Genomic DNA, 25845 nt, shown 5'->3' on the forward strand with positions numbered 1-25845 from the left:
GGTCCTTGCTTAATCTAATTGAATTGTTCATCTTGAACCGCGTCGCTGTAAAACAAAATGGAGTAATACATCTCTTTCGGCATTGAACCAAGACATTACATTCAACACGTTCTCTTTTTCTTCTTTCCTCTCAGGGTTCAGATTGGTTGTTTGCCATTTTCACCATTATTTTCCACCTCTTTCAGCATTTCTTATGTGTCTTTTTGTCCATTTATTTCTCACTGGTTACGCCTTTCTCTGCTTTTCTACTCCTCTTTATGTACTCTGTGTACTGGAACACATTATTGATGGAGAAATCTGGTAGAAGGATGCAGAGGTGCAAGTGGGTGGGGTTTCCTTAGCTTCCCTGGCGCGGCAGCCCATTGAATTGTTCTGTCTGCCTGAAAGCTCTCTGCCTCCTGATTATGCTCGGCCTCGGCACACTCAGTCACCTCAATCAATGCCTCATGCTGCCACTCTGCACACACCTCGCCTCGCTCGGGTCACAATGACAAGACCAGTGAACACAAACTGAATCCACCATCCTACTGTCACCAGTATTGGTTTTACAGATGGATAAAAGTGTGTCTAATCCGCCATAGTAATAAGAAGAGTTTGTGTTTGAATGGACTGTGACATCTCCTAGAAGGGAAATATGCCCGTCATAAATGGGTCCAAACATGAAATGATCCGACATGTTCCAGCGCGCTAATCGGTGAAACTATAGCATCAGGCAGCAGTCGGGTGAGTTATTCATAGACTCCTTCTTGTTATTGCTGGCCAAATTATAGTATGTTCATTGCATGTCATAAACTGGGGGAAGAAAACAACCATCTGTCATCCGGTTTATCCTGATCAATGTTTTTCTTATGTCTATTGATTAGATGATAACCCTTCATGATCTCAGTGGTGGTCTGATAACCATTAGGTCTAGCGCCTGCATCATGCTTGGATAATGGCCCTACCCCCAGGATAACCCAAAGTAAATATTACCAGCATTAGCCACCACCCAACTATAGTCCAGTGAAACTGAAACCGACTGAAATCTCAAAACACAGAAACCAGAGCTTGAAATAGAAAGTTTACTGAGTTTTTTTAAAAGTAGAAATAACAGTTTCTAACAAGAGTGCTCTTGAATCCCACAAAAAAAAAAAGATGAAACACAAGGACACACGCATGCACCGAGGACAATGTTCTCAGTTTTATTACTCATCGACCATGGTTGGTGTGATAGCACCTTTGATACATCTGCGTCATCATAAACTGAAGATATGTTTGGTGTCGTCTTGTGTGTGAATTGTTTGTTGGCCGGAGTGTCAACTCATGCTTGTAGGGCCTGGCAAGTCCATTACTTTGATTGCCGTTTGACAATCTGTCTTTATGACAGGCGACCGTGGAGCCTTGCCATCGATGGAAGAGAAACACATCGATCTATCACCCTGCGACCTCCGGCAGCTTTCAAATCTAGCCCCTCGCACACATAGACATGTTGAGTGCTTCTCGACAGAATCGGGTATTGATTGTGTGGAAGTTAATGGCAGAGTCATATTTTTTTGTGTGTATCTGACTCAAACCTCCTGTCACCCTTTATTCCCTGCTATCTGTTCTTATGATTCATTAGCGCCGCCACAGAATCCCCTATTTTGTTTATTCTATTTATTCCGAATGAGCTGCCAGTTAAAGCCGGCTTCATTGCCTTCATCTTTATCTTCCTACCTATAACTCCACTATTCCCCATTGATCTAATCATATGCTCCATCTCCTGTTCTCCCTTCTCAGGATTTCAAAAACAGCCCTTGCTAATTACACCGTAAACACACCCAAAAAACAATCTAATCCCAAAGGTTATTTTTGAATTCTTTTTTATTTTGTCGTGCTTTGTATCTTTCCCCTATAAAGAAATAGTTAGCTATATATCAACAATGACACATGGACTCTAAAGTAAACAGTAGTGAAAGACAGGAGAAGAGACGACTAGGCACAGGAGACGAAGAGAGAGAAAGATTGGGAAAGAGAGGAAAGGTAAGAGTGAAAAAAGACAGCAATTTCTCTACAGTAGAACCAAAAACAAACCATGGGAAGTGTACATTTCTTTAACATTTACAATTATAATAATAACAACGGCAATAATAACATTAACAACAATCATAATTGTTCAAATAATAATAATAATTAATAAAAAATCGATAAGACCTCTGGTTTCTCATAAAGACAATGATATTTTTTTTTGTTCTTTTCTTTATTTTCTTTAAAGATCACTGGACAGTGGTTTGTTCGGCTTTGCACCTCTATAGGCTAATATTCTGTGTTAGTATAGATGCTTCATAATGCGTTTCAATAGTAAACAGATTTTTTTTTCTTAAAAGTTTCATTTAATTTATGCGGATGTTCTTTTTTTATACAAATAAGTACTTCAGAGATATGTATACTTGTTCTGTCAACATGTTTACTGTACGTATGAATGAGTGCATATGTGTTGTAGCATTAAGAAAAAATATCCATCCGTGTCTTATTCCTCATTCGTTCACTCCCCCTTGCCCTTCTTATTAAGACTTTAAAACCTTTCTATCCTCTTAATGACATTCTAAAATAATTAAGCCTTTCTTTAATGCCTTAGCAAGTCATATTCCTTTCTTCCTTGTCGGGAACGCAGCCCAACACTAATCCTTACATTATTAGGAGCCAACAAAGGAGGAGTGATGGGGAGGGAGGGAGGGGGGGGCAGACGGAGAAAAAGCGAGATATATAATGGAGAGGGGGAGCGGATTGTAACAGGTGAATGGAGAGGAGGGAGGATATGGAGAGGTAATTAAATTAAAAACCCTTTAAAATAAGATTCCCCTTTCACCAATTATTGGGTAGGGAGTTCCGTCAAAACTCTGGATACTTCCTGGGACTCTGGGCTTAAACACTCCAGTGTTGGTAGGGAAATATATATACGAGTTGCACTCTGTAGGGAAGATGGTCTGACAATTTAAAACATTTCAATTTTCTACCGTGTAGCGCTCGATAGCTTCTGGTCAACCCTTCCTAATTTCCCCCTCCCTCCCCACACACTTTTCCCCCTGTCTCCATCAGTTAAAGATTGAGCTTTGTGAAATGAATGGTTTTCTCCAGGCATGGAATTATAGCAGTCATCTGCCTCTAATTCCCCTTCCTACTTTTGGCGGCTGCACGGGCAGAGTGCCTGTTTTCTTTGTGCTCCCCACTCCCACCTCAATCAAAATAATTACGGCATCATTTTGTTATTGTCTAAATTCACCTCGGCCCCGCTCTCTCCATTCTCTCTAGTATCTCCGACTTACAGTATATGGCACAGTCGTTAATGGCTGCTGGGTCTATAGGCTCTCTTTTTCTCAGTCTGCCTCTGGGTGTGTGTGCATGGAGGAGAATGAAGCGGGATGGATTGGCTGTGTGCGGTATCTGTATACAGTCGTTTTCAGAAGGCTGCCTGTACTGGCGCTTTGTATTGAAGTTTGTGTGTGTGTGTGTGTGTGTGTGTGTGTGTGTGTGAGTGAGTGTGTGTGTATACTGTATATAAGATGGGACACAGGGTAGGGAAGGGATAAGGGGGATTGTGGTCTGAAGAGAAGGGGATAGGGGCTACAGTAGGTACTCCTTCTTGCCCTGGCTGGCGTCGTTCCCATTGAGGAAAGCCTCCTGCACCTCACCATGTTCATCCAACCCACTGGCCTCATGGGTAAGATAGGAACCTGGAAGAACAGAGACAGAGAGAGAGAGAGACCAAGAGGGAGATTTTAGGGGGGAGGTTAGGCGGCAAAGCGTCATGATCACTGCAGCGCCATGCAGCATTATTATCAAACCGACCAGCGAATATATTATTGAGTTCCATACCTGTGACTGATTAATTCATTAGTTCACTGATTGTTAGGTCAATACCAAGCAAGAATAGGCTCTCGTGTACGGTACGAGCCTACCGGCGGAAATGAGAGGTAGGGGATTGATGTGGGAAGAGAATAGGCGGAAGAGGAGGAGTAGAAGATGATAGAGAATAGAAGACAGGGAGGAAGGAGAGATTGGCAGAAAAGGGTGGAGGGAAGGTTAGGTGCAAGAGAACAATGGCACATTTGTGTCACTCACAAAAGCCATCAAACACATTTTAACTTCCCTCAGGTCCGTATGATTAATGATTCAGTGTAGTACAGGTTACACAGAGAGCAAAGCTGCACAAGTCATCTTCCTGCCTCGGTGTCACTTCACTGCAGGGGTGAGTGACACTCTAATTCTCCTCTCTGCAGAGGTTGACTGGATGCTGACAGTCACAACGGGCTGAAGACAAAGCCCTAATGGCTCTGTCTCAACAAGGTCTGTTGTAATGGTCCTGTCTGTGTGCTGATTGGCGGTCAAGCCATACTGAATGTTGACTGACGGCTTGTCTAACCATAGGGTAAGTAATAGCCGGTGTCTGCCTGCTACGCTGTCCTCGGATCATTTCTTGGCAGCCGGGATGCACGAAGGCTGCCAACAAGAGGGCACTTAAAAATATAGGGAACTCAGGAAGGCTGCTTTTAATAGATGAGCCTTGATACACTAACATATAGTCATAAAACATGGGGACCACACCTATATTTCCCACCCATCTTATCTGCTATCCCAGCCAAGGTCGTCCATCATGGACAGTGCCGGCCTAGAGAGGAGCATCCCATCTTGTCTGCCTTGCACTGACTATTTTACACCTAGGTTTAAAACATTATTTTTCAAGGAATCTGTTGGTCCAAGGTCTGCAAAGAGTTTTTCACAGCTTGTTTGGTAATGTGCCTGTGAAAATGTCCTAAAACTCGTTAAGTTGCAAAAACATGTCCCCAGTTCTTGAAATAAACTTTTCTGTTACTTTGTGTGTGTGTGTGTGTGTGTGTGTGTGTGTGTGTGTGTGTGTGTTACCTTTCTGTCGAACGGAGCACCAGATGGTGACGATAAGGACACAGATGACGGTGAAAACCAGCAGTGCCAGAACGCCCCCTATCACTGCATATGGTACTGCACTGGGAGCCTCTACCACTGCACCGGGATCTGAGGAGGAACAAAAAGGGCAAATAGTGAGCGTGGGAGGATCGTAGGGGAATATAAAAGGGAATACAGAGATAAAAGGAAAGAGAAGTGCAGGCAAGGGAACGGGGACAAAGAGAGAGAAAGATGAAAAGTGAAAGCAGGAGTTGTAGGTGGAAACATTTTTTTAAAGTGAGAGAAAGAAAGCACTTTAAAACGGCAGCGTACGGAGAAGGTACGGGGAGCGAGACAGGAGAAAAACAGAAGTCAATATCCACCATCCAGCTTGCATTAGGAATGTCAGGAATGGGTGAGAAAAAGGTGGAGAAATGAGGAGGGTGAATAAAAAACTATTTCAGCCTCTAAAAACCCACTCCAGCCAAGCATCTGTCAAGATCACAATGCATTTTGAATGAGGGAGACTTTGAGTTTTTTTATACCCCGAGTCCTGAGTTTTGCAGTCAACACACCCCGGGATGAGTAAAGAGAGATTCAAATATTTGAAAAACAAAAAAGGCAAGCTAAATTCTTGGACATTTCGGAATATAAAAGCACGGCAGTGGTAAGGAATATTAATGTCAACACCACCAACTATAAATGAATAAGAAAAAACAGGACAAATAAAAAGAAGTGAAGGTGAATGTTGAAACAAATAAGCAATTAAGCAATTAGTAAGCTGACAGAAAAATCTAATTGGCAATTTTTCTCGATGATTAATTATTCATCTAGCAGTAATGCTGAATTTGTTCACGTTCCAGCCTCCTAAATGACTTCTGTTTAGTTTTGTAGTCTTTTTAAATTGTGGTGATAACTTTTTCAGTATTTTATAATGTGTGGATAAAACAATGATCGTTCAGTTGAAAAAAACAACTACATATTAACGTTTAGTTGAAGCCTTTTATAGATCTTAAGTCAAAGTGAAGCACTAAGCATGCGTCTGTGCACCGTGGCACCAGTGAGTACTTTCGGACAAGGACAAAAGCAGGTGATTGATAGGTGGGGTGCAGACAAATAGAAAGGAATGTTTGATTAAGTATGAATTCGGGTAATCTGTGCTGCAGCTCTTTGAGTCTGGCCTGCTCACAATTCAAAAGATCTTTTTTTTCTATGAGTTTAAGAGCTGGTGGGGCCAATAGGATGCAAGGACACATCGTTATTTATGCAGCTCTTGGACCTTCACAGAGCAGAATTAAAACATGAATCATTAATACTGAACTAACACATAAATATCAGAAAGGAAAAGAGAGGGTTAGTGAAAGGAAAGAGAGGTAAGAAAAGATGGTGTGATCTTGCACATGCATTTCTTGGACACGTGTATCATTGAGCTCCTTGGAAAGGTGCATTACATTCCAGCTTATGTGTAAAATCACGTATTTGTGTATTCGATAAGACACGGGACGTGTGTGATTCCACCGTGATCGTATCGAGCAGCAATATTTCAAAGGGGATGAAAGAGAAAGAAATCAAGCGCTATACCTTTACCTCACACCACCCTGTTTTGAATTTGCCGTAGCCCAACGCTCCACAGGAAATGAATGTCAAGTATTCAAAAGTGGGTTGTTTCTCCGAGGAGCCCCAGAGATGATACATCGATTAAACGCTCTGAATACGGTTCAAGACGCTGCTCTCCCTACACGTCTTTATGACATCTCCACACATATGCCCAGCAGGTGAACCACCTCCACCTGCCAAAGACGTTGTCACGGGCAACAGAAGAACAAAAGGGATGCTGGCACTGCCTTGCTTCATCTCTCCTTTTAGGTATCAGAGATGTGACAGAGAGCAGCCCAAGGTGTGGAGGAAAGGGAAGAAGAGATGGCAGTAAGCGTTTGTTAGTGTTCAAGATGAATAGATACTGGTTATGAAAGAGGAGGGAAAGACACACACACACACACAGACACAGACACAGACACACACACACACACACACACACACACACACACACACACACACACACACACACACACACACACACACACACACACACACACACACACACACACACACACACACACACACACACACACACACACACACACACACACACACACACACACACACACACACACACAATCAAGGTAGTAGTGTCGAGCAGCCTCTTCTTCCTGCTGTAGAACATGATCATTAGGGAGAGAATGATTAGAGACACCTTGATCCCTGATCTTTCTTTCTCTCATATCCTCTTCTTTCAATGTGTGTGTTTGCTAATTGTATGTGTGTGTGTGTGTGTGTGTGTGTGTGTGTGTGTGTGTGTGTGTGTGTGTGTGTGTGTGTGTGTGTCTGTCTGTCTGTCTGTCTGTCTGTCTGTCTGTCTGTCTGTCTGTACAATACGCAGTTTGTGTAGCATTTTCTCTGGATCTTGCGAGGCCAGTGTCGGCCGTTTTCAGTTCCTTAACTCTTAGTGCAGATTCATTAACAGTACCCATGAAGCACCAAGAGACCACACAACCCAGACTACACACACACACACACACACACACACACACACACATAAACGCTGACTGGGCAATGTGTGTGAGGTGCATCAAAGAGTCAGTGATAAGGAAGAGGGAGAGAGTGAACGATTCACACCCAAGCGACTTCAGGCACGTATGTAGAGGCAGGGCAAAGGAAGGTTGCAGGAGAAAAAGTGTGTGCCTGTGTGTGTGTGTGTGTGTGTGTGTGTGTGTGTGTGTGTGTGTGTGTGTGTGTGTGTAGGCCACCTGAGAGTCATCAAATAGGTGAGTATAAGGGAGTGAAGGACAACAAAGGGAAGCAGGGACGGTCGAGGAGAGAGATGGAGGGTAGCAGTGGAAGAGTAAAAAGGTGTGTGAGTGTTACCTTCAGGGTCCGGAGCGAAGCTGGGTGTAAGGAGGGTTGGGGTGACGGGATGGGTGGTGAATGGTTGGGTGGTGGTAGTGACTGACACATTGTCTACAGACAGACAGGGAATGGGATAACACACATACACAAATGCTATTATCTACGACATGCAGAGATATTTCAACAAAGGCGATGCAGGGTTTCATACCAGAGTTACTACAGCCTATAAAACAGGACACATGCTTCAGTGTGGTTGAATATATATTGAGTTTGGGTGACGGTCTCAAAGACAGATGTTGATGCTAATGAGTTTTAAAGCAGGTTAAGATGCAACACACAAGAAATGGAGGAACAACTTGTTTTAAACACGCTTATCAAGAACTGAGGCCGATGCAATTTCGATACCAAAGAGAAATGCACCTAATTATTTTCCCGCAAATTGACCATCTGCGCAAAATTGAATCGATCTCGACCTCTGATAAGCGATAAGGACAAGGAAAAATGACATTGTCTCTATGCCAGCTGTGGGGGGATTCAAGAAGACATTTACAATGGGGAAGATATGCTTTAAAACAAGAGCTAAAGAGAATCATACCTGGCAAGCTGACATTCATCTATGAGACAATTGGAATATATAGGAACACATTCTCTATCACTGACACATTTTCTATGGTACAATGGCAGGGGAGACAGAGACATTGTGTGTGACAGATGCATTCCCAATGGAGCAGTGCCATGCAGGGACTGCCTCATTCAATGCAGAACAATAGCTTGGATCTTGACACATTCTCCAAATCAATGGCTGAGACACAATAGTAGGTAGAGAGGTAGAAAGAGACAAGTTCATATTGCTGTTGAAGACAAAAATAATGGCTGACAAGAGCTAAAAGGGAGATGGAAGAGCGGATGTGTATGTGTGAGTCTGCTAGTGTGTGTATATCAGCACTTTAAGAGTGAATAACATGCCACTTCATCAAACCAACTCTATAAAACTGCAATGTGCGACACACACACACACACACACACACACACACACACACACACACACACACACACACACACACACACACACACACACACACACACACACACACACACACACACACACACACACACACACACACACACACACACACACACACACACACACACACACACACACACCTTGCTTTGAACGCATGTGTACCACATGTTCATGCACATTTAAAGACAAATGCATAATTGGCCACGCACACTCGTATACAAAGGATAACAGGAATATACAGCGCACACACACACACACACACACACACACACACACACACACACACACACACACACACACACACACACACACACACACACACACACACACACACACACACCCCTTTCTGCTCAGGAGTAATTTATTGGCAAGTATTCCTCTGTCTCTTCTATCCCTTTTTCCCACTGGCCCTGAGATCATCAATCTCTTTTTGCACTCTTCTTATGTCAGCACTATACCTCCCCCCTCATGATTCTCCTTTTTCTTTCTCCCAGCCCAGCCTTGGTCTCCTTCTTCCTCTTTAAAGAAATATAACGTGATGCAACATGTATTTTGTGTGGCAAAGACAAAAGATCAAGTGAGAGCAAAGTGAGTGAGAAAAGAGAGGGGACGGGAAACGTGGACCACATAGAAGGCATTATGTAAAGTATAAGTGCTCTCCTGTTTGAGTACATATATGTAGCATGTGTGTGTGGACAGTATGCATGTGTCGCTTGAGCCTGAGGATTAATTGCCGGGGGTTGCTGGACTAATTAACTGTACAATGATTAATTGCTCTTGACTATCATGAATGACCTAAAAATGGTTCTTACTATTCCCAACTTTTTCTTATCGTTCCACCGTCATCCCTCACTTCTTTCATATTCTTACCCAAACTCTGTCCCCAACTACACTCCCTCCCTGCTTTGCTTTCCTTCATTCCCGCTGCCTCTTTGGTTTCACTCCTCGGTAACTACGTTCCCTCTCTTCAACTTAATTAAGGAGAATGCCATACAGCTGTCGTTCTCTTGGCCGATAGCTTCCTTTTTTTCTCCCTACATCGTATTGTTATTCATTAACATTCTATGGCTGCCAATCAGGCACACAGCCCATGTTATTTCCAGGGATGGATGTGGCGGCACTTGCGATAATGACGTTTCTTGTCGTATCTCATTCTCGCAGAAGTGCGCCTGAGGATACTGCGGCGCCATTTTGGATGAGCGCTGTTATTCTTTCGTGTTCGGTGTTCCCCGATTAAAAGGGCCTTGCCTAGAGCAGTGGTGGCTCCCACTGTCAATCAGTGCTGGACATTGGTTAGAGGTCTACTTTCAAGGCCATTAAGTCGAGCACTGATTTGCTGATGCCTCATTCAAAATTCACACAGACGTCAATAGAGCTTTGCATCTGTGGAGAACATTTGAAAATGTTCTCTGTATTATCTCTCCCCACTGCCAATAGCCCCCAACCTTTCTACAATTTCATTTTCATTTGATGTTTTCTGAAAGTCTCACTTCATTAAATGCAGGACTCTGTTTTTTATATTCCAATTATCCTGACGGCTCATTACAACAGCCAGAGAGACACATACTAATCCCTGGTCACCTAGCGTCCTTGTCAATCTCTTTGTGCTTCCATAATTTCTCCTTTCTATTACTCCCATATGCTTTCCATATACAGTATATTTTTATAGAACAATTAGTCTGTCCCTTGTGTCTCACTTCCTGCTCTGTTTTGCACTACATGTACACACACTCGCATCCATCCACATGCTATAAGTAAGTAACATATATTCAAACTAACAATCCTCATCCCTTCATCTGTACCTATTCCTCTCCTTTCTTCACAGCTCCCACATTCTCTCATGCAATTCAATTCTAATGGGTTTTATTGGCTCGCCGATTCATCTGAGTGCAGCAGCGATGTTCAATTACATAACGGATCCCTCCAGGCTTTCACCAGATAATCAGTAACACTCTCCTCCCAATCACATGTACACAGATGCACACAGACACACACAGACACACGCACTCACATGCGCCTTTGCGTATATTCACACATATGAAAATCCAATTCCTCCTTAACAATGGTGGCACAGATATGGAACAACCAACAGAAGCTACCTCCTTTTTTCACCAGTCAGCAGATACTTTCTCTATGTGAGTGTGTTTGTGTGCACTCTGATTCGATCAACACAATTTCTCCCATTTATTTCATTAGTGACTTTCTGAAAGTTGCAGAAATCGTATTAGCTATGCACACGCTAAATCATAAACACATCAAAGTGCCTGCACACACTCACACACCGAGTTCCAAATACACCCAAGTGTGACCAGTCAAATAAAGCTCAGCTCTAATGCATCACATCTCTGCCGTAGCCCGGGCTCCCCGGAGAGTTTCCCAACTCCCGCTCTTTGTTCTCCTTCGCCAGCATTAAGCCCATCTCCCTCATAAAGTGACAGCACCTAAAGCACCTGTGACAAATTGGCAGCCACTTTTGCCTGAGTTTGTACTCTGTGTACACACCTTGGCGGCAGATAACTCTCGCTGAGGGAAGGTTGACACGGAATGAGAAGGAGAAAGACGAGCAGGAGCACTGCTGGTTTTTCTGCACCTGCAATAAAATGGTTTCTTTTCTGCTGACTCATCTTTCACAACACAACTCCTAAAGCCAATCCCCCTACCTTATTCCCCCAGTGCACCCTGGGACTTCCTGGTAAAAGGCTAGGAGCCAACTAAACTGACACTCTGTTTATCTGACAGACTGACTGTTAACCTGCGTTCAACCTCCGTAGTCTTTTCTTCTCTCCCTTTTTACCTCTCCATCACTTCTTCCTATCCTCTCTTGCCCTTCCTCCGCCCATCTATCCCTTCCTACTCCATACACTCTCCATGGCATATTCTAAGAAACCTAGAGGTTCGTTGAGCATAGAGACTGAACTGCAGATGACCTGAAAACAGAGGGCAAACTGGTGGCAAGGTGAAAAACTGTTGGAAGGGTGAGTGGGGAGGGAAGAGGAAGTGGAAGTGGACATGAGGTGTAAACGAGGCGGGAACAGAACAGAGGGCAGATTAAATGAGGACGGATGTCAAGGAAAGGAATGGGGAGAAGGGAAGAAAAAGCCGAGGCAACAAAGGAGAAATAATATGAGAGGAGGGGGGAAAAAGGGAGGGATGGAGAGGTGGAGATAGACCCATCATTATCACCATCTAGATGCTATGTTACAAAATGAGGTATTCACTATCTAAACATGCAATAAATACACCTACAATAACAAAGTGGCTGCTGAGCGTTGAGTCATCTTTGTGGAAACATATTTATTTTCAATATAGACTAATGAACTTAGTGTTTCATCACAACATAGCACTTCACTAACACTGAATTTAATTATCCATAGTGGTTTATTTAGATTGGCTTTGATGCAACATTCATTAAAGGCAGACATATCACTGTGAAGATTATCGGCTGAATGCAAGGAGTGCATAGGACTATAATGACACCAGGTTAGTCAGTTATTAGTTGTGGTGTGACTTTAAGTCATTTACAGGTTATTAATATGATGGCTGAATCAACAACCGGAGCTCTTGGAGATAGGGTTTTAAACAATCTGCCCAGTGGGCGAGTACATCATTTTTTGAAGTAGAGCAAACCAGCACTGATACGGTGCTACAGCAGGAGGATTTAAGAAGCTGATTGCTGGAAATCCGTGGTGCAGAGCAGAGGAGTTGCAGCCTGGCTTATGTTGGTTATGTGGATTTTATGGATTTTTGTCGAGGCAAGATTCCTTACTTTGAATGTAGTTCTTTTTCATAATAAGAGACACAAAAAGTATCAATCAAATTAATGACCAGCACGGAGCGGTGGCATGAAATAAAGAATGATAAATGATGAAATGTAGAAATGACACGGTGAAGAACAACTGAAGACAGCTAAAAACGATCAGGGAGAAGGCTGAGGAGGAGGAGGAGGAGGAGGAGGAGGAGGGAGAAAGACAGAACATTTTTCTACAGAGGTGGCAACGCACATCAAAGCTCGGCATGTCTACCCTTCTAGGATGGCGAGCTCGAGAGAAAGAAAGACAGAGCGAAAAGGAGAGGCAGAGTGGGTGGGGATGTCACCTTTCATCTTGGCACAGTTGCCACCCTTGATGCCTGTGGAAAGCTGCCATTATGTGTGCCTTTTGATGCTAAACAAGCTTGTACAGGAGTGTGCGATTGTTATGTGCACATGTGAGAGAGAAAGAGAGTTTTAGTGTGATGGGTAGAAGTGGGGGCGCTGCCTTAAAAAATGTTACATAAGATATCATGTCTCTGCGCCCTTCTTCCGTCCCTCTGCTTGGGATTTCTTAAGGTGCAATGACAGGAGCTGCCTACAGGGGAAGGGTAGATCAAACCTGCTGAGTGACAGGAGAGTGTGTGTTATTAGGCCAAACCTTAGATGCCTCTAACGAAGAGCTTTGCGATTTAGCTTTGTCGTAGTCCCATTAAAATCCTCACAATCCCATTTTTTCTTGCAAGTATACTGAGCGGATTACGCAGCATAAAACACATCGAAACCTTGTTTTCGAAATGTGCTTCAAACTCTGGAAAAAAGTTGGCCAATTTGTCACATTTTCTGAAAAATAACTTTATGGTGATACGATGATTTTCATGTGAAGTTGCAAGCATCGCTGTCATCTTTCTCAGAGCCACCGTGTGCAGTCTATCTGGGTCAACCTTCATTAAGAATTTACCACCACTGAATCGAGGTGCAACATCTTGGAAAACTTGTAAAACCTGACAACAAAAGCCCCTTTACCCACATCTTCCTCCCGCCTCTGATATTTCTGCTAAGGCAACAAGCAAAGTTGATTTGCCTGAATTTTAAATGTTTCACTCTTCTTGTTTTGCCAAATGTAACCATGTCAAATGCAGTGTCCCAACAGATTTGGCATTGAAATATTACTTTGAACTGTGTGTTGTCTTCTTCTCCTGCGTGTAAACTTGTTTTGAGAATTGCATTCAGCTGTCACAGCACCTCGACTCTTTATTTATTGCACTTGACAAATAAAGTTACTCTGAATTCAGGGAAGAGAGGACGGGGTCACAGGGTACAAGGTAAATTGGCTCTTTACAATGAAAAGCCTGAATAATGATGTTGGTGACTACTATCTGAGCACGCTAGCCTTTGTCTTCTTCTGGAATCAATATCTCTGTTGAATCAATTGTGCAGAAGGTTTAGCAGAGGTTTCCTGCTGTGTACCGAATCAGGAAAACAAATAAAACCGAAAGACATATGAGACAAGCGTCAGGATTTAATGGGTCTGTTGCCCAGTGCCAGAATACCCAGATTGCAAAGAAACTGGGGAGATAAAAGGATCGATGAAATGTAAAAGATTTCTACCAAAAAAGTATCATTAGAACAGATGAACAATAAACGCAACAAGCAAAAGATCCATTGCAAATGCAATTATTCAGAGCAGATAGCAATTACCTGGGACTGGAAATGAATGAAAACAACGAAGAAGATGAATCAATGAAGAAAACATTTCAAACACTCTTGGAAATTCTAAAGAAAAATTGCAACATGTTATTAACTGTCAGCTGTTGTTACTCACCGTACACCAGCAGGGTGTAATGATCGGCAGCGCGTCCAAAGTTGTTCTGGGCCTGGCACAAGTAAGTCCCGTTGTGTGATTGGCTGAGGCGGGAGATCTGAAAGGTGGGGCCGGAAATCTCTGCCCTCTCAGGTAAGGTGTCATTAATCTTGGACCACTGGATGTTCCTGGGCCTATGGATGGAGACGGCGAGAGGTTTGATTTAAAAACACATTCGATTTTTGCTTTATTTATCAAAGAAGAAGGTCAGAAATGTGCAGATTCAAGGTTTTCCAATGACAGGACTGGCGGATTAATGAAGTATATTTGGCTTTTGTGCAAAACAAGTAATTTGAGGAGGCCAATTTGGGCTCTGGGAAATAATAATTTGCCTTTTTTATGTTTTTTTTGACATCTCAAAGCCATTAGTAAATGAATACAAAAATAAATCAATAGATTCAAAGTTAATTAAAATAATTGTTAGCTTTAAACATTTCATTTCCATCTTCCAAACCATGACCCCGAGTTGGCTTCAAATCGCCTCCCACACGCATGCACACTAATATCTGCATATATCCAAACATAACCCTGCAACAGCATAATGGTCAACCTCTACTGTGAGCCACTTCAATTTTAGATTTACACGTATAATTGATTCCAGTTTTTCTATGACCTCTACAACCACAGGTGCTGGGCAGTAATACGCTGCTTGTAATGTGTTTTTCAATAACAGGAAGTGTAATTTGAAACTTCGTAATTATATTACAGTGTTCTTTATATTGATATCTCAGAGTAGGGACCGGTCCTGATTGTGTTCGCTTTTTCAAAGGGAATTGAGTGATGGGAAGTGGTTATCCTTCCCCACAGGAGGAGAAATAAACCTCCAGAGGACCTATTCACATCCCTTAAAGAGCCCCGATTATGCTCTTAGGGTTTTCTCTTTCCTGTAGTTTGTTATAAAGGTTGTTGTGCATGTAAATGATCTGCAAAGGCTAACATCCTAAAGTTCCCTTCTCCCACACCCCCCCGCCTGAAATGCCATGATTTGACTTCTTTGTTTGAATCTGTAACATAATGACATCACTTTGTAACAATCGTGCTTCTACTTGCTAACACTTCAACACACTGTCATGATAGGCTAAGGGGCGGGACATCTATTAGCGGTTGCCCAATCACAACAGAGGCAGCCAGCTAACCAATCAGCTAACTTTTTGAACATTAAAGCATGTAAACATGTCATAGCAGAGGCACAAAATACATATATGAACCAAATAATTAGCATAATATGACCTCTTAACTTTTACACATGTGTTACATTTAGCCGCTAACGCTAGCTACTTGTGAACCTACTGTACATTCTTACTTTAGAGGGAGAGTGAAGCTCATGCACCACGCAACAAACCACCTCTTAGTATCCAACTATAGTCTTAACACATGTAGTAACACCAGAGGTGCTAAAGGTTATTAAAAATGAGTAGGTGAAAAAAGACAAGGGATCGAAGCACAGGCGCCAGGGGATGCTATAAAGAGAGGTGAAAAAGGAGAGTAAAAAAAACCCACAGGGGGGAGCCGACATGAGAAGAAAGTGTAGAAGGAGCATGAAGAACAAGCCAATGGCAACGAGGGCTGCATCCTGACACATTATGAGGAGATGGATGGTCAGGGGGCGGCGATGGTGTGAAAGGGCTGGCAGGAGGGAAAGGAGGGCAGATGAGAGAGAAATAAGGTGTCAGATGTGCCGAGCGGAGGAAAAAAATACATACGGGGAGAGAGAGTGTTACTTGAGAGAGAAGAAGAGATGGTGTGCTGGGAGATGAAGGGAAGGAGCAGGCAGACAAAACAAATTGGTCATGAAAGACGGGGAGGCAGAGCAGACAGGAGGTGCAAGGATTACAGCGACATCCTGGCGAACATCGCAGTGTGTGTAAATGTGTGTGTGTGTGTGTGTGTGTGTATGGCAGGCTGAGTGTCATGACTCGAGCCACCCTGGCCAGATTACCATCCTGACTCATCTGGGTTCTAATCCCTCGGGACGTTTAATTAAACCTTTCTTGCCTAATCACACACACACACACACACACACACACACACACACACACACACACACACACACACACACACACACACACACACACACACACACACACACACACACACACACACACACACACACACACACACACACACACACACACACACACACACACACACACACACACACACACACACACACACACACACAGCCCACTTTTCATTTCTCTGACACACACATTTATACTTGTACTCCCACACAGTGAAAAAAAGCAGGCAATTAAGTGAAATTACAAGACATTGTCTCCATCTCCTCTCCTAAGAACAGCCAAACAATGAGTGTACCCCTCCACCAAAAGGAAGTGGCTGATAATTGGTCATTAATACTTAACAGGCAGTTAACAGGATCAGAGAGCAGGCAGCAGGGCGACAAGGGGACTGTAATGTGTGTGTGTGTGTGTGTGTGTGTGTGTGTGTGTGTGTGTGTGTGTGTGTGTGTGTGTGTGTGTGTGTGTGTGTGTGTGCAGTCCAGCGTGAGATGAGGGTCGAAGTCCAGAGAGGCCTGCTGTCCCATCTCTCACTATAACACACGGGTAAATGCACCACACAATCACACACACACACACACGGTCACACACACAATCATACACACACACACACACACACGGTCCCAAACCAGCCGTTACAAAGCTTTAGCGGGGATATAGCCAATACGCTTCTCGGCCAGTTCTCACTGTGGGATTTCACTTAAGTCATCACACACACACACACACACACACACACACACACACACACACACACACACACACACACACAAACACACGTGAGCACACACCTTGGCTGCATGAATACTTACTGGGGGAGCTTTACCGGACTTGATGCCCACAGACAGACGGACCATCTAGGGGAGGGTTTAAGAGCTTAGGACCCAATACCCTTCTGGAAAGTGCACAAAGGGCTGTGAACACGCGGGAGAACGGCTTTGTTTCAGAGCTGGCTCCTAAAAGTGTTGACTGCTGATTGTGTTACGAAACTCTACCGTCACCCACCGTCACCTACGTTGATGTCCACACTGTTGTACTCACTTTCCTAGATTTGGCTTAAGCTCTTTCTCTCTGTCCTGCATGTGATACAGTTTTTGTCGGGCTGTCATCCAAATACATCCAATAAATGTCAGGTAAAACCGCAGATACAGCCTTTTTGGTTGTCGCACAATTCATCCTTGACATTATTCTGTCGTGATAGGAAAAAATTCCTGATTGGTTTGTGTGAGATAACCATGTCAATTCAATAGATCAATCATGCTTTCATCTCAGAAATATATCAAAAAACAGATCATTTTTAACCCCCAAAAGTCTTTAAACTCTTATCCATTCATTCGTCAACACTAGATTAGACCCTGGTAATTCCCTGCTCCGTGGCACATTATTTTATCTTTGTATTACTCTGTGTTTTAGGTGTTTGGATTGTGTATTTTTAACAGTGTTTTTACTGTATTTTTAGCATGTGGTTACACATTCAAAATTCAAAAGGTTCATGACGAAATTGCTGTTCATGTCTAATGATGTTTCCTAGAAAGCACCATGCTATCTTGCAGTAATTATAGGGCATATATTGAAGTTTTTAGAGATTAGTTGTACTTGTTAATTACTTCAGGTTTCTGGAAAAAGGCCCCTGGATTTATGTAGGATGGTAATTATATATAGAGAGGTCAACTTAGTTTCAACAACACATAATGAAGAGGACAGGGGAGAGATGTCTTTCTAAAGGGAAGAAGCTCTCATTAATTTCTTAACATATATTGAAGGCTGATGAAGTGCAAATGTTCTCCTTCTCCGTGATGTCCTGCTTCAGGCGCACTCATTTGGTCTCCTTCCAGAAATCCACTGATTTCTGCTGCGGCCGGTGAAATGCTCCACTGGAGCAGGAAGAGGTTACTCAAGGACCAAAGTGGATAATCATTTTTGCTTGAATAAACACTGAATGTAATAAAGCGGTCTGTGGATATTCACAGATCATCTTTGTGATTCATCTGTGTGGCCCATAAATCAAACAAACAACCTCATAGATGTTTGTGTTCATCTGACTGAGTTTAGTTCATGATAGAAATTTGCAGTTCCTTAAATTATCATTGTATTATTTTTACATTTTGATTGTTTTTGGGAGAATTGCTCTGAGAAAGTTCAAAGAAATTATACCAGACATTTTTGCAATCACTCTAGCCTGCTAAATCCAAGCTGCACTAAGGGCTTCTGGGTAAATGTGTGAACTAAAATGAATTTAAGCCTCCAAACAGATTGCCTGATTTGAAAGCAGAGCCCTGTAGGCTCCTGTCTGTCTGTGTAGAAGCTACCTGCAGCTACCAGCTGTTTGCTGATGTTACCACCTAAATGCCATCCTCATCACAGCTCAAAACAGGTTCCCAGATGTGAATAATAGCTGCCCCACAGCATCATTTTGTAAAACGTAGTGTTTGTGAAATGTTGTCATCGGACTTGGCAGCCTCCACGTCGCCATCAATCAAGTGCTTTCTGTGTCCTTAAGCCGATTTCTCAGGACTCTTTTCAGCTTTTCAAGCACAAACGCATTGTCAAGACAAACCTTTTATAGTGCTGTGATTATTTTGTCAGAAATTCATTATGGAATGACAAACACAAAGCTATAACAACAATTACGAGCAGGCTTCACAAGCAGCGCTTTGTGCCCACCCATTGAATCTATCAGTGAAGATGAAGTGAAAGATTCAATTTATTTTTATGAACTTCAAACTACAAATATACAATACCTCTTTAAACCTTACGTTCACTACCAAATATAGCACATGTGCTTAGATCCTTTACTATAGCAACAGATACTATGGTCTTAAGATACCCTACTACAAGCCCTTATTAGAAAATGTCCCTTTAGTAAAAGTACAGAAGTATTTTCAGCTAAATGTACTTCAAATATCAAAAGTAAAAGTACTTGTTATGCAGAATGTATCTTACCATATAAGCATATCATGTGTTTGTATATGTACAAAGTGGAGTGTTAAATAAATGAGTGGAGTAAAAAGTACATTATTGGCCTCTGAAAAGTAGAGTAGAAATCTGAAGTAGAAATAAATTGAAATACTGAAGTAAAGATCAAATATGTCAATACCTGAGTAAATGTACTTTGTTACTTTCCATCACTTGGCATAGTAGCACATTTTAGAACATGTAGTGACACCCCCCCCCCCCCCACACACACACACACTTACAGAGGGTTCCCAGTGACGTAGCAGGTGAGGCTGAGCGAGTCGCCCTCTCGCAAAATTCCAGTTGGAGGAGCAATTCTCACTGTTGGTGCAACTGTAGGGGAGAAAGACAAGAGAGGACGGTGGCGGGTAAATGAGTATGCATCGGAAAACCAGCAAAGAAAACAAGAAAAAGATCAAAGGCATCAAGATGGAGCAACAATCAAAGAGAACAGGATAGAAATCAAGAATGAGATAGAGAGAGAGACAGAGAGCGAGCGAGGAAACAAAAAAGCAGGAACAAGGAAAAAGTGGCAGGAGGAAGGGTTTTTAAAACATCTGTTTCCAAGGCAACCAGCCGACACTCCTATGGTTGAGACACCTGTTATCACAAGCAGCCCATTGCTGCAGCAGATGCTGTACTGCACTTGCTTCAGTAACAGAGTGATGGGATGCCAAAGACACGCAGACAGTTGGGCATTATGACCAGTTCTCTGGCTCGCAGGTTGACAAAACTGTGGAATATTAATCTTTGTGATCAACCGATAAACATCAGTATACATGTGGCTGGGTAATTGTATCCAAAGACTGATTCAGAAGTAAAAGAAATAACGTTAAATATTTATATACAGTATGCCTGAGAAATGTCTATGCAAAATTATTGATATGTTAAGGATGAAAATCATATCAAAATGTGATGAGAAGCAATCAGATAGAATAATTAAATTTCTGTTCACTTGTTGAACAGCATAATAAAATAAAGACATCTTCTGCCTGAACCTTGCTGCGTAAACATTAGATTTAAGCCAATTATACATTTAAGCCTCTGGGTATTTTCTGTGTTTGCTTTGGCCTGCCTTTATGTGCAGATATTTTACAGCATACCAGTTTAAGCGAAAAAGCCAGGAAAATCAATCAATCCCAGAACAGTTCTCGAATCAATGCACATAATAATGTGACCCGTGTTTCCTTAGCTGATTTTGGTTAGCTCCTCAAACCATATGCCAGGACCTTACCTGGCCACAGGCCCGCTTCTGCCAGCTCTGCGTGATAACATTTGTATGTATTAGGTTTTAATGAGAGCAGGTCCCATACAGGGCAGCTTTGAATATCACTCCTGCCGTGTGTATACAAATGAACTACATTCCAAAATGAGATATCCACCATTTGAAAAATGGGCTACTACCCTTGACAAAATAATTGCTGGCGTTAAAGTGAAACGCTGTAATGAATAGACCTCAGTAAAACTTCAGGGACAGCAATATAGATGGAATAATCCGTTTTTGAAACATCTGGCAGTGAACAATATCTTACTGCATTTTTTCCAAGATGGATAGAAATCCCAGTGAGCCTGAGGGAGAGACTTACAATTCACATCCAGGCGATAATGTCGGATCCTCTTCTGCCCGCTGAGTGCCGGGTGAAACGCCTCGCAGCTCAGCGCCGCCCCGTTGTCTTTCCTTTCCACGGGGATCCGGATGGTGCTGGACACACTGAACGTCTTGGCGTTGTCCTGCTGGGATACCACACCTGGAGAGAGGAAGACAAGATGAGATGATGAAGAGAGAGAAGACAGCTGGGGTGGCGGAGAAACAAGCTAGCAGCCAAAACATGCCTCCGTCTCCCTGCTGCTACATCACACCTATGGTGGAGAGGCAGGGAGGAGGTAGAGAGGACGTGGTTGGAGGAAGTGAGCAGACTGAAATGGGAAAAAGTTAGAAGAAGTTAGTGGCTGATGAATGGGCTTTTTGCAGCAGCACCAGGTACCTGTGGAAGGGAGCTTGAAAGGTGGAGGACAGAATAAAAAGAGAGATAATAGAGAAAGCAATTTGCATCTACATTTCAAGGCAATTATGAGCAGCAGAACTGTTTGTTTGCAGAGGGCAAATCAACTGAATATTTAGTGTGTGTGTGTGTGTGTGTGTGTGTGTGTGTGTGTGTGTGTGTGTGTGTGTGTGTGTGTGTGTGTGTGTGTGTGTGTGTGTGTGTGTGTGTGTGTGTGTGTGTATAAGAAAGAGAGAGAGATGGAGGAGAGAGTGGGATAAATAAAAGAAAACGCATTAGCAGATTTAAATATTTAACTGAGCTAGACGCGGCTAGGGATTGGCGTCAAAGGACCAGGGTGAGAGAAGAAAGGGAAGGGAGAGAGGGACTCATAGACAGAGAGGGCAGCAAAACGAACATGATTTATGGGGGAGGGGGGTGAGAACGGCTGCAGCGAGATGAGAAGTCCAGACATGAAAGAGGACGATAAGAGGGCCAAGTGAGAGGCAGAGAGGAGGAAAGACGTGAAAAGAGAGGAGGAGGAGAGGCAGAAGGAGGGAGGATGAACAGCAGGGTGACATGGTCACGTAGTGGGAGTTTATGCTTGTTCAGGCAGAATACAACAATATTACTTATATCGCGCTGAGTTTTCAATTACGACCGTCGAGCAAATGAGAGAAAACCTAATCGAAGCATGAGAGACGGCGGTGGGTGCAGACAAGAAGGACTAAAGCAGCGGTGGGAAGATAGTGTCTTAATTAAAGAGTGCTTTCCCATATCTGTCGGGATCTGCCTCTAACCTTTGGTGTCACAGTTCATTTAACTCGGGGCCAAAAGCGAGGGGAGGGATGGGGGGTGATAAAGGGAGGCAGGGAAATAGTATAAAAACAAGAGGAGAAGAGAGGAACTTAGATTAGAAGTTAGGGGGAAGAAGTGATAAGGGGAGAGGAAACAGGAGAAGAAGAGAGGAAACTGGAGGAGAGAAAAGGGTAAGTAAAACGATCTGGCAAGAAAAAAAGTGCAGCCCCCTGTGGTTTAACCCTCTTGCAACCTATAACCAAACTCACGAGCGTCAATTTTTTTTGTCACCACTGATATTTAAAGCGGAAAAAAGAAAGGGATATTAGATGAAAAGAATAGGAAAGAGCAAAGGGGAAGGACAGAGAGGAAAGAAACAGAATGACGGTGACAGGCATGAACTGACAGAAAAGAGAGAAGAGATGGGATGAAAGAGACGTTGGGTGTCAGACAAAAATAGAAAGGTAAAAAAGGGGACAGCTGGAATGTAGTTTGAAAGGACAAAGCATTGCTCAATGCATGTCCCGAAAACTGTTGACACCAGATTATCTCACACTACTTTATCCCGTCTGTGCGAGTTCTTTGAGTGCGTCGAGTACGAACAAATGAATAATGCAACACATTTGACGGCAATTTGTACTTTTAAACAATGTTTGTCTGTATTTTTTCAAATCTGAGATGGAGAAAATAATAGCCATAAGCCTGAGTGAGAGATACTTTGCATAAATTTAGCTCAACGTTTTTTTTTTCCTTGTTGGTGTTCAGTCAACTGTACAAGGTTTTTGAGGAATTCAAATCAGAAAGTGACATTATACGTAAATGCTGATTAAACGGTGGAGTGCAAAAAAGTGATTTCTCGGGGGCTAAATAGACTGAAGGCGAGAGAGAAATCGGTCTCAGATGTATTATTGAGTCAAGTGCCCCTTTAATTGAGAGAAGCCAAGGGAGACAGAACGACGGAGAGAAGGATAGATCAAGGTAACAGACTGATGGATTGCTCATAGATTTAACAGTATGTGAATTAAAAAGTGTTACTTTGTGTATGTGTGAGAAAATCTGGAGTGTAGCATCTGTGCTTTTACATAATGGTGTACTTGTCACATTATGTGAAAATAAAATACAGTGCTTCGGGTGAGAGATATATAGAGAGTGGGAAATGTGTATCTGATTTGACAGGGAGAGAATTTGACCCATGTATGCATTAAAAAGAGCATTACGTTCTTACTAATAATTTCTGTGGATGCCTGCTTTCATGGCACATTCACCAACACAGTGTAGATAATATATACTTCTTCTACGAACCTATGACTATTACTCGAAGGGATGGGGACTGTTTTAAGACACTGTGCTGGCTTACTGAGAATGGATCAGGCCCTTCCTATTCCCAAGACATGGTTAAACCATACACTCGAGCACTTTACTCTGCCAATGGGTCGGCTACTCCTTCACTGAGCATGGGACCCAGGTATCCCTCAACAAAAAAAACACACCTGCTTGTTATCCTGGCTCCAAAACAGTGGAACTAGCTTCGATATGAGGAAGTCTGCACATCCTCCATTGCAGACTGAAAAACCACATGCTTTGAATGGCCACTTTAGAAAAACAATTGCTCTTCTAAGCGAGAAAATGCACTTTTGCTTATGAAAAGCTAATGTACCTGAAGGACTCTTTGTTTCTTCATGGTTAAATGCAACTATTTTAACTCCCTTTGGATAAAGCATCAACTAAATAGAATGCAATGTTACATTACATAAAACTGCCATTTACCATATTTTCTCCATCCTTTTTAAAGTGCCCTTTCATCTGATCCATCTGCTATTCCCTTTGTCATCCATCAATCATCCGTCCATTCATCCTACAGCACTAAAACATTTCTATCTATCTATCTCTCCTGATTAGTTTCCTTATTCAAACATCTTATAATAGCCAAACAATCCCTTAGAGTCGAGCCTTGTCGAGGTACCTGGAATCTCCCGTCCGTTACGCATCCAGCGCAGGGTGGCGGCTGGCTTGCTGCGTGGGGACATACAGCTCAGCTCCACCTCCCCACCCTCCACGGCCTCCTGCTTCACCTCCACGGTGGGCGTCTCCGGGGGCACGGAAACGGAGAGCGTCGCCACCTGGTGGTGAGTGGCATCCGTGTAGAGCTGGCAGAAGTAGCCGCCCTCATCCGACACGCTGACGTTGGTCAACGTGATGCGCACCAGTCTCGGCGTGAAGAGCACCATCTGGAAACGGTCGTCCTTCAGGGCTGCCGGGTGAACAGAGACAATGGGGATAGAATAAGTGGGATAAGGAGGTGGGGGCGAAAGAGAGACAGCGTGGGATGGGGTTGATGGAGAGGAGTGGGAGGTGTGATGGAAGAGGAGATGGGGGGGCAAGGGACAGGAAGAGAGACAAGGAGAGGGAAGGTGAGTACATCAGTCATCGGTAGAAAACAAATCAGCGAAGTGAGACTTAGTTCAAACTAATTCTGCACATAAAGAAAACCAATGGGAAAACAACAACAAAAAGGATTTTACTCTGGGTACTCTGGGTCAGTATAATTGATTGTCTTTTGCAGTTCTAATACTTCAGGGACAGACTCCGAGCATTAAGAATTGTTTTTGTCACGGTCCTTTGATTGTTTGAAATACACCACACACATAAGCTGCCAAAGTGAGTGTCATATTAAATAACTTGTTTCAACACTTTTACTGGCAGCCTGTTGCTGGCATTATTACCAGCCGTGACAGTGACACTGGTGTTGTTTTCAGCCTGTGAGTCTCTGTGTGTGTCTACATGGCAAAATGTGCTTTTGTAGTTTCCTACTGGAGTGGAAACTGTTTTGAGTACTTTGCCAGGCTTTTAGTTTTCCAGATTGTGTCACAGCGACAGCATTGCAACCAAGCAAGAGGGAGTCACCACACTTTTAAGGTGATTGTGATTAAGTTTGAAGATGCATTTGTTCTGATTTAGGGTGACGGATGTAAAGGTTAGAAAACAGGGAAGGGACCATTGGCCTGGTTTAGTGATATGATCCATTCACAAGGTTGTTTCTAGTTTGTTTTTAGGTGAGAATTACCCTGTACAGCAGGTTTATACCTCACCCTCAAACTCAGACTGCAGGTTCTCAGCTAGGGTGGCTATTTGCTTAATGACAGACTCTTTATACCAAGGCAAAACCTATTTGCTAAATAATTTCACTGATTTGCAATGTTTTATTACTTCGTTATTGGGCTTGACATGCTGTTTTGTATTTCTGAAAGTCTATTTTGCCCCAGTCAATAGTTTTTGATGTATCTGTTCAGCCGTAGCAGTTAGCCTAGGGGTGCAAGTGATGTGCAAATGATTCAGTTTTATATCCAGTGGGTTGCAGAGGAAGTCATGTGAACTAGCCGGGCTTGGTAAATTAATAGCATAGGTCAGAGAGTGTGTAGCCTGCCTCAGAGATTGATAAGAAAGAGATCCTTCCAGTCTCTCATTTAACACAGCCGTCTTATTAGCGACTAAATTGATTGCTGGCCTCGACATAGACAAGTTTTCTGCCTGTCAGTCATCTTATTTTCGACATATTCCTGGAACATACTAATTGGCTTTCAATTGAGGGAAAAAACTGTCAATGACCACAACACTAGACCTTTATAAATTGGTGGAAAAAATGCACCCTGTGGCCTAGCAATTCAGAGGTT

The 25845-nt window shown here is 42.9% G+C and overlaps 1 protein-coding gene across 4 annotated transcripts in view; it reads right to left on the reverse strand.

Moving 5' to 3' along the window:
- Positions 1 to 1824: 1824 nt before the first annotated feature.
- The window catches only part of cadm4 (cell adhesion molecule 4), a 142122-nt gene continuing 118101 nt past the window's right edge, over positions 1825 to 25845 (reverse strand). The window contains exons 3-9 of one of the 4 annotated variants that reach the window (XM_063879071.1): positions 24138 to 24425; positions 20981 to 21142; positions 19637 to 19727; positions 14386 to 14558; positions 7807 to 7899; positions 4882 to 5010; positions 1825 to 3692 (exon numbers count right to left, since the gene is read on the reverse strand). In XM_063879071.1, the coding sequence (XP_063735141.1) occupies positions 3583 to 3692; positions 4882 to 5010; positions 7807 to 7899; positions 14386 to 14558; positions 19637 to 19727; positions 20981 to 21142; positions 24138 to 24425 (1046 nt within the window). In that variant the 3' untranslated portion in view covers positions 1825 to 3582. Of the gene's footprint in view, positions 3693 to 3847; positions 3914 to 4881; positions 5011 to 7806; positions 7900 to 14385; positions 14559 to 19636; positions 19728 to 20980; positions 21143 to 24137; positions 24426 to 25845 lie in introns of those variants that run through there. The other 3 variants (XM_063879072.1, XM_063879073.1, XM_063879074.1) reach the window with 3 other exon arrangements.

The sequence above is a fragment of the Eleginops maclovinus genome, chromosome 3 (assembly GCF_036324505.1).
Source record: "Eleginops maclovinus isolate JMC-PN-2008 ecotype Puerto Natales chromosome 3, JC_Emac_rtc_rv5, whole genome shotgun sequence".
NCBI classification, from domain to species: Eukaryota; Metazoa; Chordata; class Actinopteri; order Perciformes; family Eleginopidae; genus Eleginops; species Eleginops maclovinus.